Source organism: Candoia aspera, chromosome 6 (assembly GCF_035149785.1).
Source record: "Candoia aspera isolate rCanAsp1 chromosome 6, rCanAsp1.hap2, whole genome shotgun sequence".
Classification (NCBI taxonomy): domain Eukaryota; kingdom Metazoa; phylum Chordata; class Lepidosauria; order Squamata; family Boidae; genus Candoia; species Candoia aspera.
Window position 1 is genome coordinate 37,182,002 of NC_086158.1, and position 17,968 is coordinate 37,199,969.

At 40.7% G+C, this 17,968-nt stretch overlaps 1 protein-coding gene across 1 annotated transcript in view; it reads left to right on the forward strand.

Annotated features, from left to right (window-relative positions):
- Positions 1-1,144: 1,144 nt before the first annotated feature.
- LOC134499867 (glypican-5-like) overlaps positions 1,145-17,968 on the forward strand; it is a 408,362-nt gene continuing 391,538 nt past the window's right edge. The window contains exons 1-2 of the mRNA XM_063306738.1: positions 1,145-1,619; positions 4,718-4,720. Of these exons, the coding sequence (XP_063162808.1) occupies positions 1,427-1,619; positions 4,718-4,720 (196 nt within the window). The 5' untranslated portion in view covers positions 1,145-1,426. The remainder of the gene's footprint in view (positions 1,620-4,717; positions 4,721-17,968) is intronic.

Consider the following 17,968-nt stretch of genomic DNA (forward strand, 5'->3'; position numbering starts at 1 on the left):
AAGTTCAGCCAAAGTGTGCATAATACATATAACATCTTTCATTGTACATTAATCTCTCCAGTGCTCTTAACCTTTCTTTCTTTATTCAGGATTTGAATAAAGCCGAGGGAAAACCTGGGGAATATCTTCACTGGGCTTTTCTTCAGCAGCAACAGGACTGTCACCAGTTTGTAGGGCTTTTGCCCTTGAGAAATTGGTGGAGAATTGCTCTTTCCCCAGGACAAAATCATCTACTCAGTTTGTCTGCCCATAAATTTGGTGAGGATTTCGAAAAGCCATTTGTGCTCAGCGCTAGGTGAAGGCTCTGGGCTGCAAATTTAGATCTGTTGGGACTGGTGTGAGTTCTTCTCAGGATCTTTCTTCTTTGCTGATCAATATTGACATTATTTTAATTATTACATTTCACCTTAATTTTTACCACTCAAGGCAGTGTACACAACTCTCTGCCTCCTATTTTCCCCACAACCAAAACCCTGTGAGTTGGGTTGGATTGAGAGAGTGACTGGCCCAAAGGGCATGCAGATAAAACGTGGTTATTTTGAAACCAATTTGCTATTAAAGCCTGCATCTGGGTATGGTTTTTGCTTTACATTGGCTACCTCACAGGAATCAAACTTAGTTTTTTCTAAGCTCCTGAATCTAAATGCTACTCACTGTTGTTATTTCTTTGTTCTGATTTCATTTTGGCTGCCTAGTCGGATACCGGGTCTTCCGCTTTGTTCATGATTGACTAATGACACTTTCTGTGGCCACGCCAGTCAGCGAATACGTCCTAAATCTCACGGGAATTTAGAGGGCATCCAATATAACATTTCCCTTTTTACTGTCGTAAAGGAAAAGTACCCGGCGACGAGTTTGTATGGGATCTCCTCTGTAAATGTGGTTTTAAAAGAAATGTCCTTATTGGAAAAAGTGTAATGTATAGCGTAAGCTAATAAACAGATCGACCTCTCCTCTTACAGCCACTACTTAGAAAAGAGGGATGGGCGGCAGGACCACGACCACCTCCCGCCAGGCGCGTTCATTGGAGGAGGAGGAGGAGGAGGAGGAGGAGAGAAAAAGTCACATTTCGAACACTGGCGTCTCCCCAGCTGACGATCTCGGAGGCATCCAACTGTTCGAACGCCCGGGGCAAACGCGAAGGCTCTACGGGTTGCGGCGTCCCGCTCTTGGAACGTCGCCGTTCCTGGGATAAGGGCTTGGAGGGGTTCAGCGGAGCACTTCCGCGGGGCTTTTTCCCTTTTCGATCCCCCGCCCACAGCTCTCAAGTTTATCCAGGACAAGTTTCTTCTCAACTTGAACGCTCGCTGCCACCCCTTTCACCCCGTCCTCTTCCTTCATTTCGTGCGTGTGTGCGTGTTGGTTTATTTCTGGGGACGTGCTAGGCGTCCCTGGTTTATCTTTGTCCCTTGTGGGGAATGTGGAAATGGCCGGTGACAACAGCCCTGGAGTCTTCTTGTGTTGGCGACGCTTCGAGCTCCTACTGCTAGCGACGGCGGCCACCGGACTATGCAGCGGGGTCGTTGGAGCCAAGAATCCTAGCTGCCATGAAGTAAGGGCGGCGTTTCAGATCCGGCAGATCGGTCCCATCAAGCTGGTTCCCGATGTTCCCACAACTGGTCAGTACGATTTCCCCACCCCACCCCACCCCACCCCACCCCTACACCGGAATCGTCAAGGATTCTCTCTCCCCCGACCCCCGTTTAAACACACCTAACTCCTGTATTCTACCCCACTTGCGAACATCTGAACAGAGTGGGCAAGCAGGGCATCAGTCCGGCCAGCCTTTTGACAGGACACGGAGACATGAAAGTCGGGCTCCTGGGGGGCGGGTGGGGAAAGCGGCGAGAGTTTAAACGGTGCGGGCAGCGGCAGCACTGAATGGGACCCGGGTGGAATTAGGAAGTCTCCCCTCATAATAAATCTTTGGTACAACTTGCTTTGCTTGCGATAAGTACAGTAGCTCCAGGGCCCGGGGCTAATGGAGAAACGAAAGGGAGCAACTCCCCAGGGCGGGTGGGGGGGTTGTCGCGGTAACACCCTGGAAAGCCCTCCACTTCTGGCATCGGTTGGGTTCCCGGAGCTACGGGATGTCAGCATGCCGACCGGCGGCGAGCGCAGGTGTGTAAGGCAGCAGAAGCAGTTGCTCGCGCAAGGAGAAACCGTGTGCCCTCTTGCTCAGTCGCTTTTGGGGCGGCGCAACCCAAAGCGGGAACTGGACTCAGCCGAACCATCTTCCTTTCTATGCAAACTGGAAGAGAACAGACGGCGCCGAAATAGAGAGCACATTAAAAGGACGAGAATGTCCACTGGAAAAACCGAAAGCGGAGCATGACTATTGACCTGATTGGCCTCCGTTGCCATCAATGCGGGCGAAAGAGCGAGCAACTAATAAAGTACAGAATGGATTTTTGAAGAAAACGGAATGGATAATGAAATTACATGGATCGTGTATTTCTTTATTACTCCACGTGTAAAACGTCTAGATGGGCGAAGGTGGGATTTGAGAAATGTAGAATGTCAGGGTTGTGGATGGAATGACAGGCTGGTAAAGCTGTCAGTGTCATCTATACATACTGATTCCTAAACCAAACTGATGGCAGGAATAAGCAATTTTTTGCCAGTTAAAGGCCAAGCTTTCTGTGTGTTTGTGTGCTCATGTATGTTTGCTAAGGGCCACAGTGGTGGAGGAGACAGTGTCATATTTATAATAGATTGATTGATTGATTGATAATTTAGATTGATAAGGCGGTGCAACTCAACACAGACTCTGGGCAGTGTACAATTAAAAAGCAATACAATACCTAAAAAGGAGACAATAAATATAAAAATAGAGCACCACGGAGGGAACAGCAGACTAAAGCCCAGGCAAACCCTACACATCAAATGGGCACACCATCAGCCATCTATCTGAAAGCCTGGGGAAGAAAACCCAGCTGTCTACAGGGTTGAGGAATTGTGGTGGCTGGAGGTGCCACAGGATGCTATTTCAGAGGACAAGAACCATGACAAGATGTGGGTGGAGCCATATGGGAGTGAGGAGGGATGGAATCTTCTCTGTGTTTGAAAGGGCGGAAAGTTCCCTTCAGTATTTGAGGCTCTATTGTAAGATATCAACTATTTTTTTCTACTTGAGTTCCTCAAATGGTGGGGCAGGAAATGACTAAATGTTGATGGGGTTCCTGGGGTTGCAAAAAAGTGGTTTGGGGCAGTTGAGCATTTAATTTTAATTTTTCACATCATATAATTCTTTCTGTGTAGTAGAAACCCCTGTTACACAGTATTTTTACAGACCCCAAGTTAATGTCCATAAATAATTGAGTAAAATCTTTTATTTATATTTCAGTGCCCCTCTTCTTTCTAGCTAATCTATGAATCTGAAAATTAACTTAAAACCTTTTAAAAAATCACTTGCTTTCAGATGACATAATTACTTAAATTACAAATACATATTTTGAAAACACACCTCTTTAAAAAACGTGATCTATTTAAACTGTATTTATTTATTTTTTCTACACACTGGCATATCAGGTTTCCTTATTTATATTCTGTACTAGGTTTTTGCTTTTTTCATTGGTAAACAAAACTTTATAATAAAATATATAACCAAAATATAATTTTGATAATGAAATACAGCGTTATACAGCTGCCTCCTTACTGTTAATCTTATTCTATGAACTTTATTCTCATACTCTCTATAGATCAAAGGTAGATGACAGTCTTTCTCCCAAAGGCTGCATGTGGTGACTGCGTGTGGGTAGATGGGTGTGAAAACCCGCATGTGCATGTTCCCTCACCAATCTTGTTGGAAAGGGAATTGCTGGGGAGTGAAGATTAAAGAACAGATAAACTTCTCCCTGCTCTTTTTGGGCACCTTTCAGTTTACATTTTGCTGGAGCCTGTGCAATAGTCATTCTTACCTTTCATTATTTCCCTTCAAAGAACCACTATAATTTCCTATGGATATTCTTCTCTTACCCTTTACCATGACCCCAAAGTAGAGGCAGTGGTTATTTATTTATTTACCACAATAGCTTTCCCTCCCTCTGTGTGGCATTATTAGGCCCAGTCCACAGAAAATGGATGAACAGAAGAGCTGTTCTCCAGATGTCTTGGACTATACTTTCAAAATGTACATGCTAGTTGGAATGTGGGAGTTTTCCCACATCTGGTGGGCAACAGAGCTCCTAGAAGGAGATAGCAGGCTAGTGACTGAGGCTAACAACCCTCCTCCCTGCCGTTCTATCCAGAGATGGATAGAGTACCAAAGCAGAGTCAATCACCTTTCCTCAGTCTGTAGGCAGGACAGAAGTGGAAATGTTCAGTCTTCTCTGCCTTATTGCCCTTTAATAGCCTGATAGGAAAGTCGTCATAGCTGCTGTTTCCTCCAGGTGGTTCCATCTGCCTTACAGAATGACCTAGTCTACAGGTTAGCTGCTCAGGAGTGAGAAAACACTATTGAGGATACAACAGAAGAGAGAAGGCAGTAGCTGCTGCTTCCATAACCAGTTGATTCAGCTTGCTTCTATACTCTCACACTGTTAGGATTAGAGCCTCCAGAGAATGGGCAGAAATCATTTTTGGGTCCCCAATTTTAATTATATATGTCTGTTCCAGTAAGGTAAAACTCTTTACTCTCTCTCTCTCTCTCTCACACACACACACACTTTGTGTGTTTGTGTGAGAGAGAGAGGGAGAGAGAGAGATGCAGGAGCAGCTGGTATCTCATCTTGTTCCCCTTCACATGGGCAGATACATGAAGACAACTTTTTCCTTCCATCACTACCTACTTTTCATGGACACAAGAGCAGCAGTTGGTTGGTGTCACATTCCTTAGGATCTGAACGGATGACATAGCCATGCTGTGCAGGGTACAACCTGATGATGCATGGGTCAAGAACAGATGCACTGATTCAAGTCGCTAGGTATTTCGTATCATGTAATTTCTATATCTGAAACATAAACATCTCTCTTATTTTATCCTGGAGTGACAGGGAGCAATCAAGAAGCAAAGATTCAGAATGTTTGATCAGACTGAAGGCAGGGTACAATCCTTTTAAATTGTACCACCTGTTTTTAGGGAAAGCAAGAGTCAGAAAGGGCCTCCCCTATCTTTTCCCCAATTATCTGAGCACCGTGTAGATTCCAATTGTGAATTAAAGCAATGCAGTATTGAAACATTTTTCCAGAAACACTTCTCACTTTAGGGGGCAACTCAGTAAAGTGGAAGGCACAGCAGCATTGAAACTGAGTAAGTGTTCCCCTGAAGGGTTAGAGGAACTCTGCACAGTTCCTTTTGTTAGCTAAACCCTGTAGCAGATCAGTATCTGCATTCTAATCCAAACTATTAGGAAATCTCTTTTTGACATCCCAGGGCATAGAAAAATGAGTCTATTGCCTCACCAAATGAGATTGCTGTGATCACTTGGTGCAGGGGGAAATAAATGCAGAGTTGAATGATTCTGAACTGCAAGCCTAGGGAGGTTTTGGAGCCATGCCAAGAAAGAATTTAATCCAGACCACTTTGTTGCAAGAGCCATGAAAAGTGGACAAAATTTATAACATCAGTTTTAACTCAATCGCAGGTGGACCACAGTAAAGCACTTTTTGTAGAAAAGTCAAATGGAAACTTTTTTTCTTGTTAAAAATAGCAGCTTTGCCTTTGCTGCAGTAACTGCACGTTTATCAAATGGAATTTTCGCACTTTTACTAAAACTGACATTACATTTTAGCACAGATGCTTCTGTTGTCTTTAGATTTGTATTATGGAATATGAAATTGAAGGCAGAATGACTTTTCTCACCACTTGAGAGTTTTATATGGAATGTCTTTTAACAACTGAATCAGTGATAATCCCACAAATGTATAAACTACTATTTAAATTTAGTGAGTGTTTATTGGGTTTTTAAAGAAGAAATCAAGCTACTTTATTTTGCAAACACAAAGATTAGATAAACTAGAAATCAGCTTCAAATAGCTGCCCTTAGTAAGGTGATAGGAAGGGGAAAATAACACTCTGACATGAGCACAGGATTTACTAGGAAAAAGTATAGTTTCCAAACAAGTACACTCAAATTAACCACTTGATTGGATCCATATAACTAAAATTTCAGACCAATGCTATAATGAAATAATCCATAATAACTGCATGAAATTCTTTCACATTTCCACCCTGCCCCATCCCTAACTAAGTAACAGCTGCACTTTTATTGCATGAGCAAACTTTCTCTAAAATGTCTTAGAGTTGTTGAACATTCATATTGCAGGAGGGTGAAATAAATCTGCTCTGAAGCAAGACCAGTTTTTTCCAGTGGAATTTGCTTTTAAGTAAATGTGGATAGGATTGCAGATTTAGGGTTTTAGCAGGGTGTGAGGGTTTTGGTTTGTTGATTTTTTTGGCTTCATGCTCTTTTTTGCTTGAGCACTTCTGGGGAATGCTCAAAACACTCAAAGAAGACAACATTTTAGACTATCTAGACATGAGTAAAGAAGGGAGAATAATGTTCACACTGGTGTCAAAGCTGTTACTCTGTAGATACTTCTAATACTGATACAACCTGTCTATGCTAAATTCACTACTATTCTAGGTACAGTTTTGGCATCCAAGTTCAATTTTTCAGCAGCAAAACATTGTAGTGTGAGTATTCATAAGCATAATCACAGACAGAGAGACAGACAGACAGACATGCCGGAAATGACTTTTGGACCTTCACCCCAACTAAATAACAGCTGCACATTTATTGCATGATCATACTATTACCTGGAATACTCAGAATGACTAAACATTCATATAGCATCTGTGTGTATAGGTTTGTGTTGTATTAAATGCATTTGTGAGTACAATTGCAAAGAATGACACATACCAAAGCCATCCACTGCCCTTGTTTCGTTGGGCTCACAAATTAAGTGCTGATTCTTCAAATTCAGGAAGTGTTTAAGCTGGTAGAAGCATTTTAGAACCATATTCTGAAGCATTTGCTATTTGCTCTCGTTCTGGGAGATATTGGTTTGATTAAGCCATGTGATTTTTATGGCAAGTTCCTAAGAAGAAGGGCTCAGAAAGTAATTGGTGTTTTGAGTGTTTTGAACAACTTTCTGTTTTTTTCAAACAGTTTACTGAGAAAGCATTAACATCTAACAGGGCAAGTGACGCTGTCTGCCCTATAGCTTTGTAAAAGGTATGTGGGCTGATGCTTTTGTTATAATCAGGACTGCTGCATCAGTGTCTTCTTTTATGTCAGTTTCAGATTTGGATGCAGGAAATGAAAGTCGAGATCTTTCTCAGTTGTACCTGGGAGTTGTGGCCTAGTGGCTGAATTAGTGTGCTTATGGAAAGATGAGGATTGTACAAAGGAGTGAAGTGGGCTTTTGCAAGGAGGAGAGCTTTTCTATGGTGGTTTGACTGGTGCCCACATTAGCATCATTTTGGTGCCACATGAAGACCCCTCTATTTTCCAGGCTTTTTAATTGGCTTTTAATTTTTAGTTTTTGAATGACTGCTGGGCTGTTGCTTAGTTTATATGGTGTTTTTTTTCTTTTTTCTCTGATTTTATTGTGTGTGTGTTTGTGTGTATACACATAGTCAGACTGTATTTTTTTGTATGTGTTTTACTGCAAACTACCCAAACAGCTTCAGCTTTTGGGTGGTTTAAAATATTTAATAGATAAGATAAATAAGTAATAAAATGGAAAGCTATAGGTCAGTGTTAGGATTTTTCTTAATCTGGTATAGATGACAAACACAAAGGCTTAGATTTGTTTTTGCCCCACTAGAGGTTGTTTTATTGTACAAAATGAAAGTCCTACTTCTGACTTTTAATGCTAATTTTATGTTTGTGCTTATTTCCTATTTGAATTGCTTCCTACCTGTCTTAATTCTGGGAGTTGAAGCCCACACAACTTAAAGTTGCCAAGATTGAGAAACACTGATTTCTATTGCTATAAGTTTATAAGGTAAAGGTAAAGGTTTCCCTTGACGTAAAGTCCAGTCGTGTCCGACTCTAGGGGGCGGTGCTCATCTCCGTTTCTAAGCCTTAGAGCCGGCGTTGTCCGTAGACACTTCCGGGTCATGTGGCCAGCATGACGACACGGAACGCTGTTACCTTCCCGCCGAAGCGGTACCTATTGATCTACTCACATTTGCATGTTTTCGATCTCCTAACTCTTTAATTCTTTCTTATTTCCCCAAGTCTTCAGCTCTTGTAGCCAAAGGCAGTCCATTTACATTTGAAAACCCTTTTCACTCCTTCTCTCCTGACATGTATGGAGCCTTTCTCTCTCTCTCTCTCCCCTGCCCCCCAGGATTCATAGTCCTCTGTTCCTGGAGATGGTTTGAAAAACTCCATGTTTCCTGTTGCACACAGTGGGCTTACATTTGGCTCTTTCTGCGAGTCTTGCCTGTGTCAGTGGGAAAGTGAGGGTTCCATGAGGGGAAGGTTCCAAGGATAGTCCTTCCTTGTGTCATGGAACTGCCACCGAGTTGCCTGCCTTTGAACCGGAGGCTTTTCCCCAGCTTCTCTGCAGTCTTCCTGGCTTAACTCCTCTTTGCCACACCCACACACACACTCGGTTTCTGATCCAGTTTATGGCATCTCTTTCCCATTGAAAGAGGGAGCCCTCTAACTCTAACTCTCTGTAGTGGCTCCCTCCTTAAGGAACATCATTCCCCCAGAGATAAGATTGGCCCCCTCCTTGCTCCTTTTCTGGAAGGCCCTGAAGACATGGATTTGTCTATGGGCCTGGGGACCCCAGGTCAAATACGGATCCGATCAAGTGGCTAATTTGACTGTGCTTGTTGCCGCTGTGGGGTGTGTGTTTTGTTTTATGGATTTCAATCTTGTAAGCCACCCAGAGTCACCATGTGTGAGTTGGGCAGCCATATAAATGTATCCAATTAAATAAATAAATAAATAAAATTCTCAATTCCAGGAGGGAAGCAGAAACACCTGCTCGTTCTGGGCAGTGAGTTTGTCCTTCCAAAATAGGAATTGGGTCTCCCGATCAAAGGTAATGCTAATTCTACCCCCTTACAATGCAGCCCCCCAACTCTCCAATCAGTATAGAAAATAACAACTTTTATGATATAAGCTATTTTCAGTCTTGTTTTACAGCAGCAGCATTGCAGGAAATTATGTAATGTAGAACTAGCCCTATAACACTAGAATGCTATCCAATTCTTAGATGCAGATTGCCTGAGAACTAAAAATGCATAAAAGACTTTGACCATGTGCAGATGAACTTTTTCTTACCTTGAAATAACAATAGAACACCTACTGCTTTTCTTGATGAGTTATTTACAGCATCATAGGAATACTGGCCTTGTCATCTCAGGACCTTGATTTATTGGATTTAGCCTATGGGGTTTTCTGTATTGCAAACATCTTCTCTTTCCTCAAGTTGCCATAGTATTACCATAGCAGTATAGTTTATATAATTCAAAACACTTTCCCCTTCCTGTTTGATGTGTCCATGTGAGAATCCAGCCATGATTGTCATTTGTAACTTCCCACCAAAGTTAGGACATTATAGCATGTTCAGTACAGATGTATAAAGCATTCAGAAGAGGTGCTTTGCAACATGTGGGAGCATGAATCAAGTACTTTTCTTCAAATTGCTAAACAGTCTCACATATTTTGCAAGGCACACATGGCTGTTTCTGCAAAGGTTCTCAGCTGTCTTCACACACTTATTCAGTTCCTAAAGCGACCATGCAAGTCTTGCAAAAGTTGTTCCACTCATGCACACATAAGCCATGCATTCAAAAAGGATGCTTTGCAAAATGCACTGGTGCGAGTGAAGCATTCCTTCTTGCTCGCTGCTTTCAAGGCTGTCCCTGGTTGTATGTATGTGCATGCATAGGCAACATTTCTGCTGGGACTGGCAGTGGACCATCTGTGCATATGCATACAAGTATGCAGACAGCCTTTGAAGCAGCTCTGTCAGCCTGTCAAAAGAGGTGGTTAGTCCGAGGAGAGATGCTTTGCTTGTGCTAATAGGATTTGTGAAGCACTCCTTTTGATTGCTTTGCACAGCCCTAAGTGTTATGTCAGCAGAATGTTATATCATCATGGGAAGGGCTGGTCCCAGAAGGTTCATTACTATGGAAATTAGAAAAAGGGGCTTCCAGATCAGAAGATGATTTAAAGTTTAGAAATTACCTTTTTGATTTTAGGATTAAATCATAGAGCACACTGAGAAATGAACAATCCACATTTTTCTCTGTTTCTCATAATTGTCTGTAGGAAAAGTTGCTTAGTACTTCATGATTAGAGAAATTGGGCTCAAATTCACTCAATATTTGCTTCTTTATCAAAAAACATTATGTTATAATTAATCCTCTGCTAACATAATCAGATTGCTTAAAGCATATATTTTTCCCATTTGGGGAAATAGGAAAAATGTATGCTCTACATGATCTACATATGCCACCCTTGGCATAAGAAGTAGATACAGTATTTGCTCATCTAAGTATGATAATATCTGTGACTGTTTACTTCTCCGCTTTGTTTCTCATATGTAGTCCTCCTATTACCAAATCTATAGTGCTGTTCTCTTCTCAACAAAACAGTCTTTCTTCTTTGCCCCTTCTTTGCTTCTGCAGTTGCTGGGGTTCACACTATCCTCACTGTGTGTACTAATTTATAATGGGCATTTATCAGTAATTTTAATTAGTGATGTCATCAAAGTAAATAATCAAAATGCACATGGGCCAGCCATAATCAGGTGACAATCCCTACCAGATATGGTTATCAGGAAAGATGTCATCAAGACAGACCCCTACCACGTATGACATATTACCTAATCCCATCAAGAAAGGCTCATTGCCAGTCCTAAAGTTCATGAATAATATAACCTTCCACTTGAGTGCAAAGACCTAGAAAACCTATATTTTGAAGCAAGCCCTATTTTGAGCACTTTTACAATAAAGAAAGCTCTAATAAAAATGTATTTCTGCTGAGTTTGTTTCAGTCTTGATAAAGAAAATTGCTTCTTCAGGCTAATCTTGTTTGGTTCTCAAAAGCAGTGTTGCAATTCTGGTGAAGCTGATGAGTAACAGAGGAAAATAGAAGCAATATAATGTAATACTTAACCAGTAAGCCTGTGAAATGCTGAACAGACCCCTTTTATATCTCAGCAAAGGACCCCTGGCAGGTAAGTAAATAGTTTTTACTTCTTGCTTGTAAATACCAGTGGCTGGACTCACACTAAAGGATTTGATCTATATTTTGCAGTCTCTGAATTAACACTGCCTTTGAAGGAAGCCATGTTCATATTACTGTGATGACTGCTACTATCAAAAATCTTCTGAGACTATTCCAGATCTGGAATGCAGCTATGATTCTATTACAACAGAGAGGCTTTGCTATTTTTACTGTGATTTGAGTGATGTAATTCAAGTGAAAACTGGCCTGTTTGTGACTGTGGGACTGATTCATGGATGCAGACCAGCCAGAAAGCACACACATATGATAGAAGTGTCACAATACTTCTTCTGAAGATGATGAGGGGTTTTCCTCCAGTGTCATGGCACTGTATGTATTTACATTATCAATAAATTAAATAAATCACATTATCAATTTTTAAATTGATGTGTGATTATTTTCCCTCAGTCTTTAATATGTTACTGTAGGGAGTTATGGGGGTACGAATTCCCTATTTCAAGAGAGCAGAAGACATGATAAAAAGCAATGCATGAAACAGGGTGAGGAACTGATACTCTACATAATCCTGCAAGGGTCAGTTTCCCTAGAAATAAAACAATATTGGCTGGCCTAGACCAGCAATGGCAGGCTGATCTCATGGATGTTTCAACATTTTCCAAAGAAGATCAGGAAAATAAAGTTCATCTTACTGGCCATACACATACTATCTAAATATGCCTAGGCCATCCCTTTACCTGAAAAGTCAGTGAGTAAGGTAGCTACTAAGCGACGCGGTGGTGCTGCGGGTTAAACCGCTGAGCTGCTGAGCTTGCTAATTGGAAGGTTGGCGGTTCAGATCAGTGTGACGGGGTGAGCTCCCGTTGCTAGTCCCAGCTCCTGCCAACCTAGCAGTTCGAAAACATGCAAATGTGAGTAGATTAATAGGTACCACTTCGGCAGGCAGGTAATGGCGTTCCGTTTAGTCATGCCGGCCACATGACCATGGAAGTGTCTATGGACAAACACCGGCTCTTCGGCTTTGAAACAGAGATGAGCACCGCCCCCTAGAGTCGGACACGACTGGACTTAATGTCAAGGGAAACCTTTACCTTTACCTAAGGTAGCCACTGCCTTTTAGAACATCTTCCAAAGAAGGTGTTGCCCTGAAAATTACAAACAGATACAGGTAAAGAAATCTTAAACACCCCTGTGAAGAAACTTTTAGAATGTTATAGGGTTCATCACTTAGTTACTCATAGTGAAACTAAAGTGGGTGTCATAGAGAGATTTAATTGCACCCTGAAAAGTAAACTTGAGATATTTTACAGATACAACATTTTGGGCAATGTTCTTCAGGGCTAAAGTAGTACTTACTGCTATGGCATCTGGGCCACATTTTACCCAGAAACTTGTCTAACAAACAGGAGGTATGGGTAAGACTGTACAGGACACATTAAAAAGCAAAAGGAAGTAGAAAGATCTTAAGATGGGGGATCATGTCGAAGTATTGAGTTTGAAGGAAGATTTGAAAAACAGCTGTTAGCAAACCTACACAAATGAAATCAAAGAATTGGGGACAAGAGGCAAAAGAGTGGTATATAGATTAAAAGACTATGCAGAATATGTATGTAAAAAACTATTGTTATCAAAAAGAGCTCCAAAAGGTCCCTGCTGACCAACAGTACATGTACAGAATTGAAAAGGTGCTCAGAAAAAGAGGGTAAGGGAAATTCTACTTTTAGTCAAATGGGTTGGTTGGCCAAAGATGTTCAGAAGACTGAGGTATAGCACCTTTGATACGGTGGTATTTTACTTTGCCCTACCCAGCAATGCATCAGCAGCAGTTTTCCTCCAACCCAGTTTCAGTTTTACTATACACTGAGGGAAAGCCCTGGATCCTGGATCATGACAGGTAGGATTAATAGAGATACAACAGTTGGAACAGATTAACTTCAGTTGCAGATGTTGAAATTACTAATGAGATAAAGAGGTACACTTTTTCTTTGAGAAACATACTATGCCAGCTTCCAAGAACTGTTGGAAAACATAAGCAACCTTACATAAAGCACCAAGGATTACCATAAGGTAACCTTGTGTTATGATCTAGCAATCCAAAAATTAATCTTAAAGGAACTGAAACACATGCCATTCTACAGTAGCTATAAAACATTTCCCTTTGCAGCAGCCTTTACCAAAGGCTACAACATATTATAACTTTATACAGACATTGTAGAGGATCAGATAATGGGGACTTCTATATGCTGTTCCTGTGCTGTGTACCTGTGCAAGGACGAGACTATAATTTCATCACAGTAACCTATGACAAACTCCATTACATTCTAGTGAACAAACATTCATTGATACCATTCCAGTAGAAATCAGAACTGACCAGAACAAAAATGTCTGTTGATATCCTGGGAAGGTGATTAAGCTTCATTTTAGGTCTAAGAAAAGTGTGGAAGTCCTTAAGCCCTTAAGATTTTGTGGCTTACTAAAGGTCCTGTAGCTTGTAGTCTTGTGGGCTTCTGAGGAAGGTTGCTCCATGGGCTTTTTAGAAAAGCAATGCCTTTTCTGAGAAAAGGCCTAGAAATCTTTAAACCACGCATGAATTCTCCAGCCAAGAATATTGTCAGAGATGTAGCTAGGCAGTTTGTATCCCATGTCACTGAGGGAGGACAGGAGGGCTCTGTAGTCCTCTGATTAATCTGCTCTTTGAGGAATAGCACGAATTTCATTTTCCAGTTGGTTAGCAACCATAGTCCCAATAGCTGACATTCTGTCCTGCAGTTGTTCCATTTGGTGATCTGACACCAGATACATTTACTCAGCATAATCTATGGTTTACTCTGCAAATAAGACTGCTCAGCAGTGGAAGAGAAGTATTATTTATTTATTTATATTTATTTAATTTTTTTATCCCACCTTTATTATTTTTATAAATAACTCAAGGCAGCAAACATACCTAATACTCCTTCATCCTCCTATTTTCCCGACAACAACATCCTTGTGAAGTGAGCTGGGGATGAAAGAGAGTAACTGGCCCAAAGTCACCCAGCCGGCTTTCATGCCTAAGGGGGGACTAGAACTCACAGACTCCTGGTTTCTAGACCAGCACCTTAACCACTAGACCAAACTGACAAACTAGACCAAATTGGGCCCTTTCTAGTACCTTGTAAGGGCCCAATAAACCCTCCTGACTACTTGAAGATCTGCTTTTTTTTTTTTTTGAGTGAGACCTTTTTTATCACTTAACCTTTTAATGATCCCTTTCTTTCTCTTTAAGGTTTGGAATTATGATGGTTTCATAGTAAGATTTCCTTTTTATGTATTAAAGGCATTAAAGACACTTGAGAGATGGAAGATATATGTACTTTATATGAGTCATAATGATCTTTTTAAACAACTCAAATATTTACAATCTCCCTTATTATAATATTCCCTTTCAAATCCAAATAGTGGATTGGATTTTGGTTGAACAGGCTCTAGCTGGACTTAACTGTCTTTTTTTTGTTTCTGTATAACAGATCATTTGCTCCATTTCTCTACTTCACTCTTTTTTTGAAAAAAGAAACATATTTTATAAAGACAGAGTATAGTTTGCACACCAGTGTTCTGTCATATGCCATATGTGGAATGCATTTTACTAGCTCTGCAAAACTTTGCTTTTTAAGAATGAGTAATTAAAACTTTATCTTCTGAATTATGATGTAACTTCAAATGTCATTGACTTAATTGTTTATCAATAAGGCAAACTCTTTCGGAGAATTCTGGCTTATATCACAGATATAAAATGTAACTCTAGTTATTCAAATTCAGAGGGCTGTTTGAATCTGTTCCACTAACCCAGTAAGCCATACTTAACAAATGACTGACTTTGGATCCTTAGCTAATAGTACAAGCAATCCAATATTAATTGACTGCAGGAGCATATAATCAATTAGGATATGAGGGTATCAGTCCCACTTCAAATAAATAATTGATCCCAGTCAGCCTAAATACAATTCTATTGAGCATGCTGCTTAATATAAAATTGCAGTGGACTGATATTCTTGAGTACTTTGGGAGGAAATATGGGTATGTATAAAACCTTGGGTTAATTGCACTGAATTCCCCATGGAAATAGGTCTATATGCAGATTAAAATTTGAAGTGGTGAGTACTTGGAAGTTTTAAAGCAGCATTGCAAAGTTCCTGAGCTGAACTGTTTTCCATGATTAAATGTGAACTCCCTTTTACTTATTGACTCCATCCCTTCCCACCTCTCCCTATTCCTCTCTCCATGCTGGCATTTTGCGGAGGTCTCAAACATGTTTTTAACAAACACATTGTTTACCTTATTACAGGTCCCCAGTATGCCAAATAAAGATAATAAAACTTTGTTTTAGTTGTGGGAATTTTACCGAGCCTATTTCAACCATACGGTGGATTGGAACCACACATTTTACTTGGAATTTGGGAGTAGTAACCTGCCACTCACCCTAGTAATTTTATTACTGAGCTGTGGTTCCATTCCCTACAAATTCAGTTCAAAAACAGACTGTTATAACTCTCTACAGATTTTATAAATATGGCATTAGGTCCTAAATCAGATGGGGAATTTTTGGCTCTCTGGGCTATGGGATTCCAACTTGCATCAGCTCTGACTATTGGACACTATTTGGAAGCCACAGGTTCCTCACTCTGATAAAGTATTGCGTATAGCTGGACTGGAAAATGCTGGCCTGAGACCCTGAGGATTCTTGCCATTTGAATTAGACAGCATTCAGGCAGGCCTTTGACATGTGCTCAGGAGAGTCTGATTTGAGAGCTGATGGTCTAATTGTATGCTATCAGCAAATGCAATTAATTCTGATTTGTCTTTTATAATACCCATTGCAAATTAAGTATTTATCAAATAATCTCCAGTTAAGTAGCGGCATTGGAAACTTGATTGCTATTTTGCATAAGCATTTTCCATCTGGCGCTTTAAAGTTAAATAGAACTGTTATTTTTTTGCTTCCGGATGGAGATCAGTTTCCACTGGTATTGCCAAATTAATTTTTTCTGTTTAGACTGACATAAAGATGTTTCATTTTACTGTGGGAAAATCCACAGCCAAATTTCTGATTTCACACAGACACACACTCCCTCTCTCTGTATACTACCCTGATCTTGGGGAAAGGACAGAACAGAAAAGTGATAAATGAATAAAATAACATTAATAAAAATAATCATGCTGCAACAACCAGAACTTTTTTTAATAAGTACATAAAATTCTTATTTATTTTTAAAACACATTTATGCACCGCAGCGCGGTGGCGCTGCGGGTTAAACCGCTGAGCTGTCGATCAGAAGGTCGGCGGTTCGAAACCGCGCGGCGGGGTGAGCTCCCGTTGCTCGTCCCAGCTTCTGCACACCAAGCAGTTCAAAAACATGCAAATGTGAGTAGATTAATTGGTACCGCTTCGGCGGGAAGGTAACGGCGTTCCGTGAGTCATGCTGGCCACATGACCCGGAAGTGTCCTATGGACAACGCCGGCTCCAAGGCTTTGAAACGGAGATGAGCACCGCCCCCTAGAGTCGGACACGACTGGACTTTACGTCAAGGGAAACCTTTACCTTTACCTTTACTATGCATCTTCAGGATTTAGGATGTCAGAGGTCACCCAATTTGATAATTCTTTCCTGGTGATATAGTATCTGGTAAGTATTGATCACTTAAGCATTCTCGGTCAATTTAGGCAATCTGGCCCTGGTTAATGATTGGATCAAGGGTTTTGTTTTGTTTTTAACCTGTTATTTTCAGTTGTTCCCTCTCCTTTCCTTATTGTGTAGGGGGTGTGCATATTAAGGCATCATGGAAAAATACAAACACCCTCCATTAAAGAGTTTCTGGTTTTACTTTATTATTCCTCATTGGTATCTCCATGCTATCACCTGGCAAAGAATAGGGATTGTCATAAATAGCATGACTACAAAAGGAAAGCATTCCCAGTGCTCAGGTGGTTTCTGGATAGATGTGTGATGTTCAATCCATGGAATCTTGGAATACAGCATAAAAAAGGTTCTGCTGTAGTTGTTAATGTTAAATCATTAAACATTTGCCCAATCTTCACAACAGGAAGAACATAGCAGTGTATACTGATCATCTGCTTCTCTAAAAAAGTGTCTAATGTATTTACTATGCTTTCTGAATCTCTCCTCCATCCTGCCCGCCCCCCCCCCCCCGCCTTTCCCTGGACTTCTCCATCCTATGGAACTAAGCTTTGGAATTTTGCATAAATGGTGGTTTTGACTGCATTCAGGCCTTCCTGCAGATAAGATTATTCGTTTAATAATGTCCACACTTATGGGAAAGATTCTAAAAGCATTCACCTCAATGCATTTAGAACACATTTCACATCATTATGCTCAACATACAATAATCAGCAGGGGAGCCAGAATGTATTGGGATAGGCCTTGAATGGGCACCCTTGATCATCATTCTAGTTTAATAATGCACATTTACTCAATGGAAATTCTCGGGGAACTAGTTGGTTGGGGAGAAGTAAAAGTTTTTTTTTCTTGTAGCTGTAGTCCTCTATCAATAACTCCCATCCTCCACCATAGATTGATTTAGAAAAAATATTTGCTTTTTCTTGGCCTAGATGCTGTATCCATGCACATTGTATCAGGAAATAGTAATGGCAGCTACCAAGAGAAGTGCAGTAGACTGACAGCAAGTTAGCACAAACATTTTTGGATCAGTTACTAATTCACCTTTCCTCCAATGAAGCTGCTGTTGAAAAATAGTTGCCATTGGCTATAAAACATCATCTCAATGAAATCTAGATTTAATAAAAGAAATAA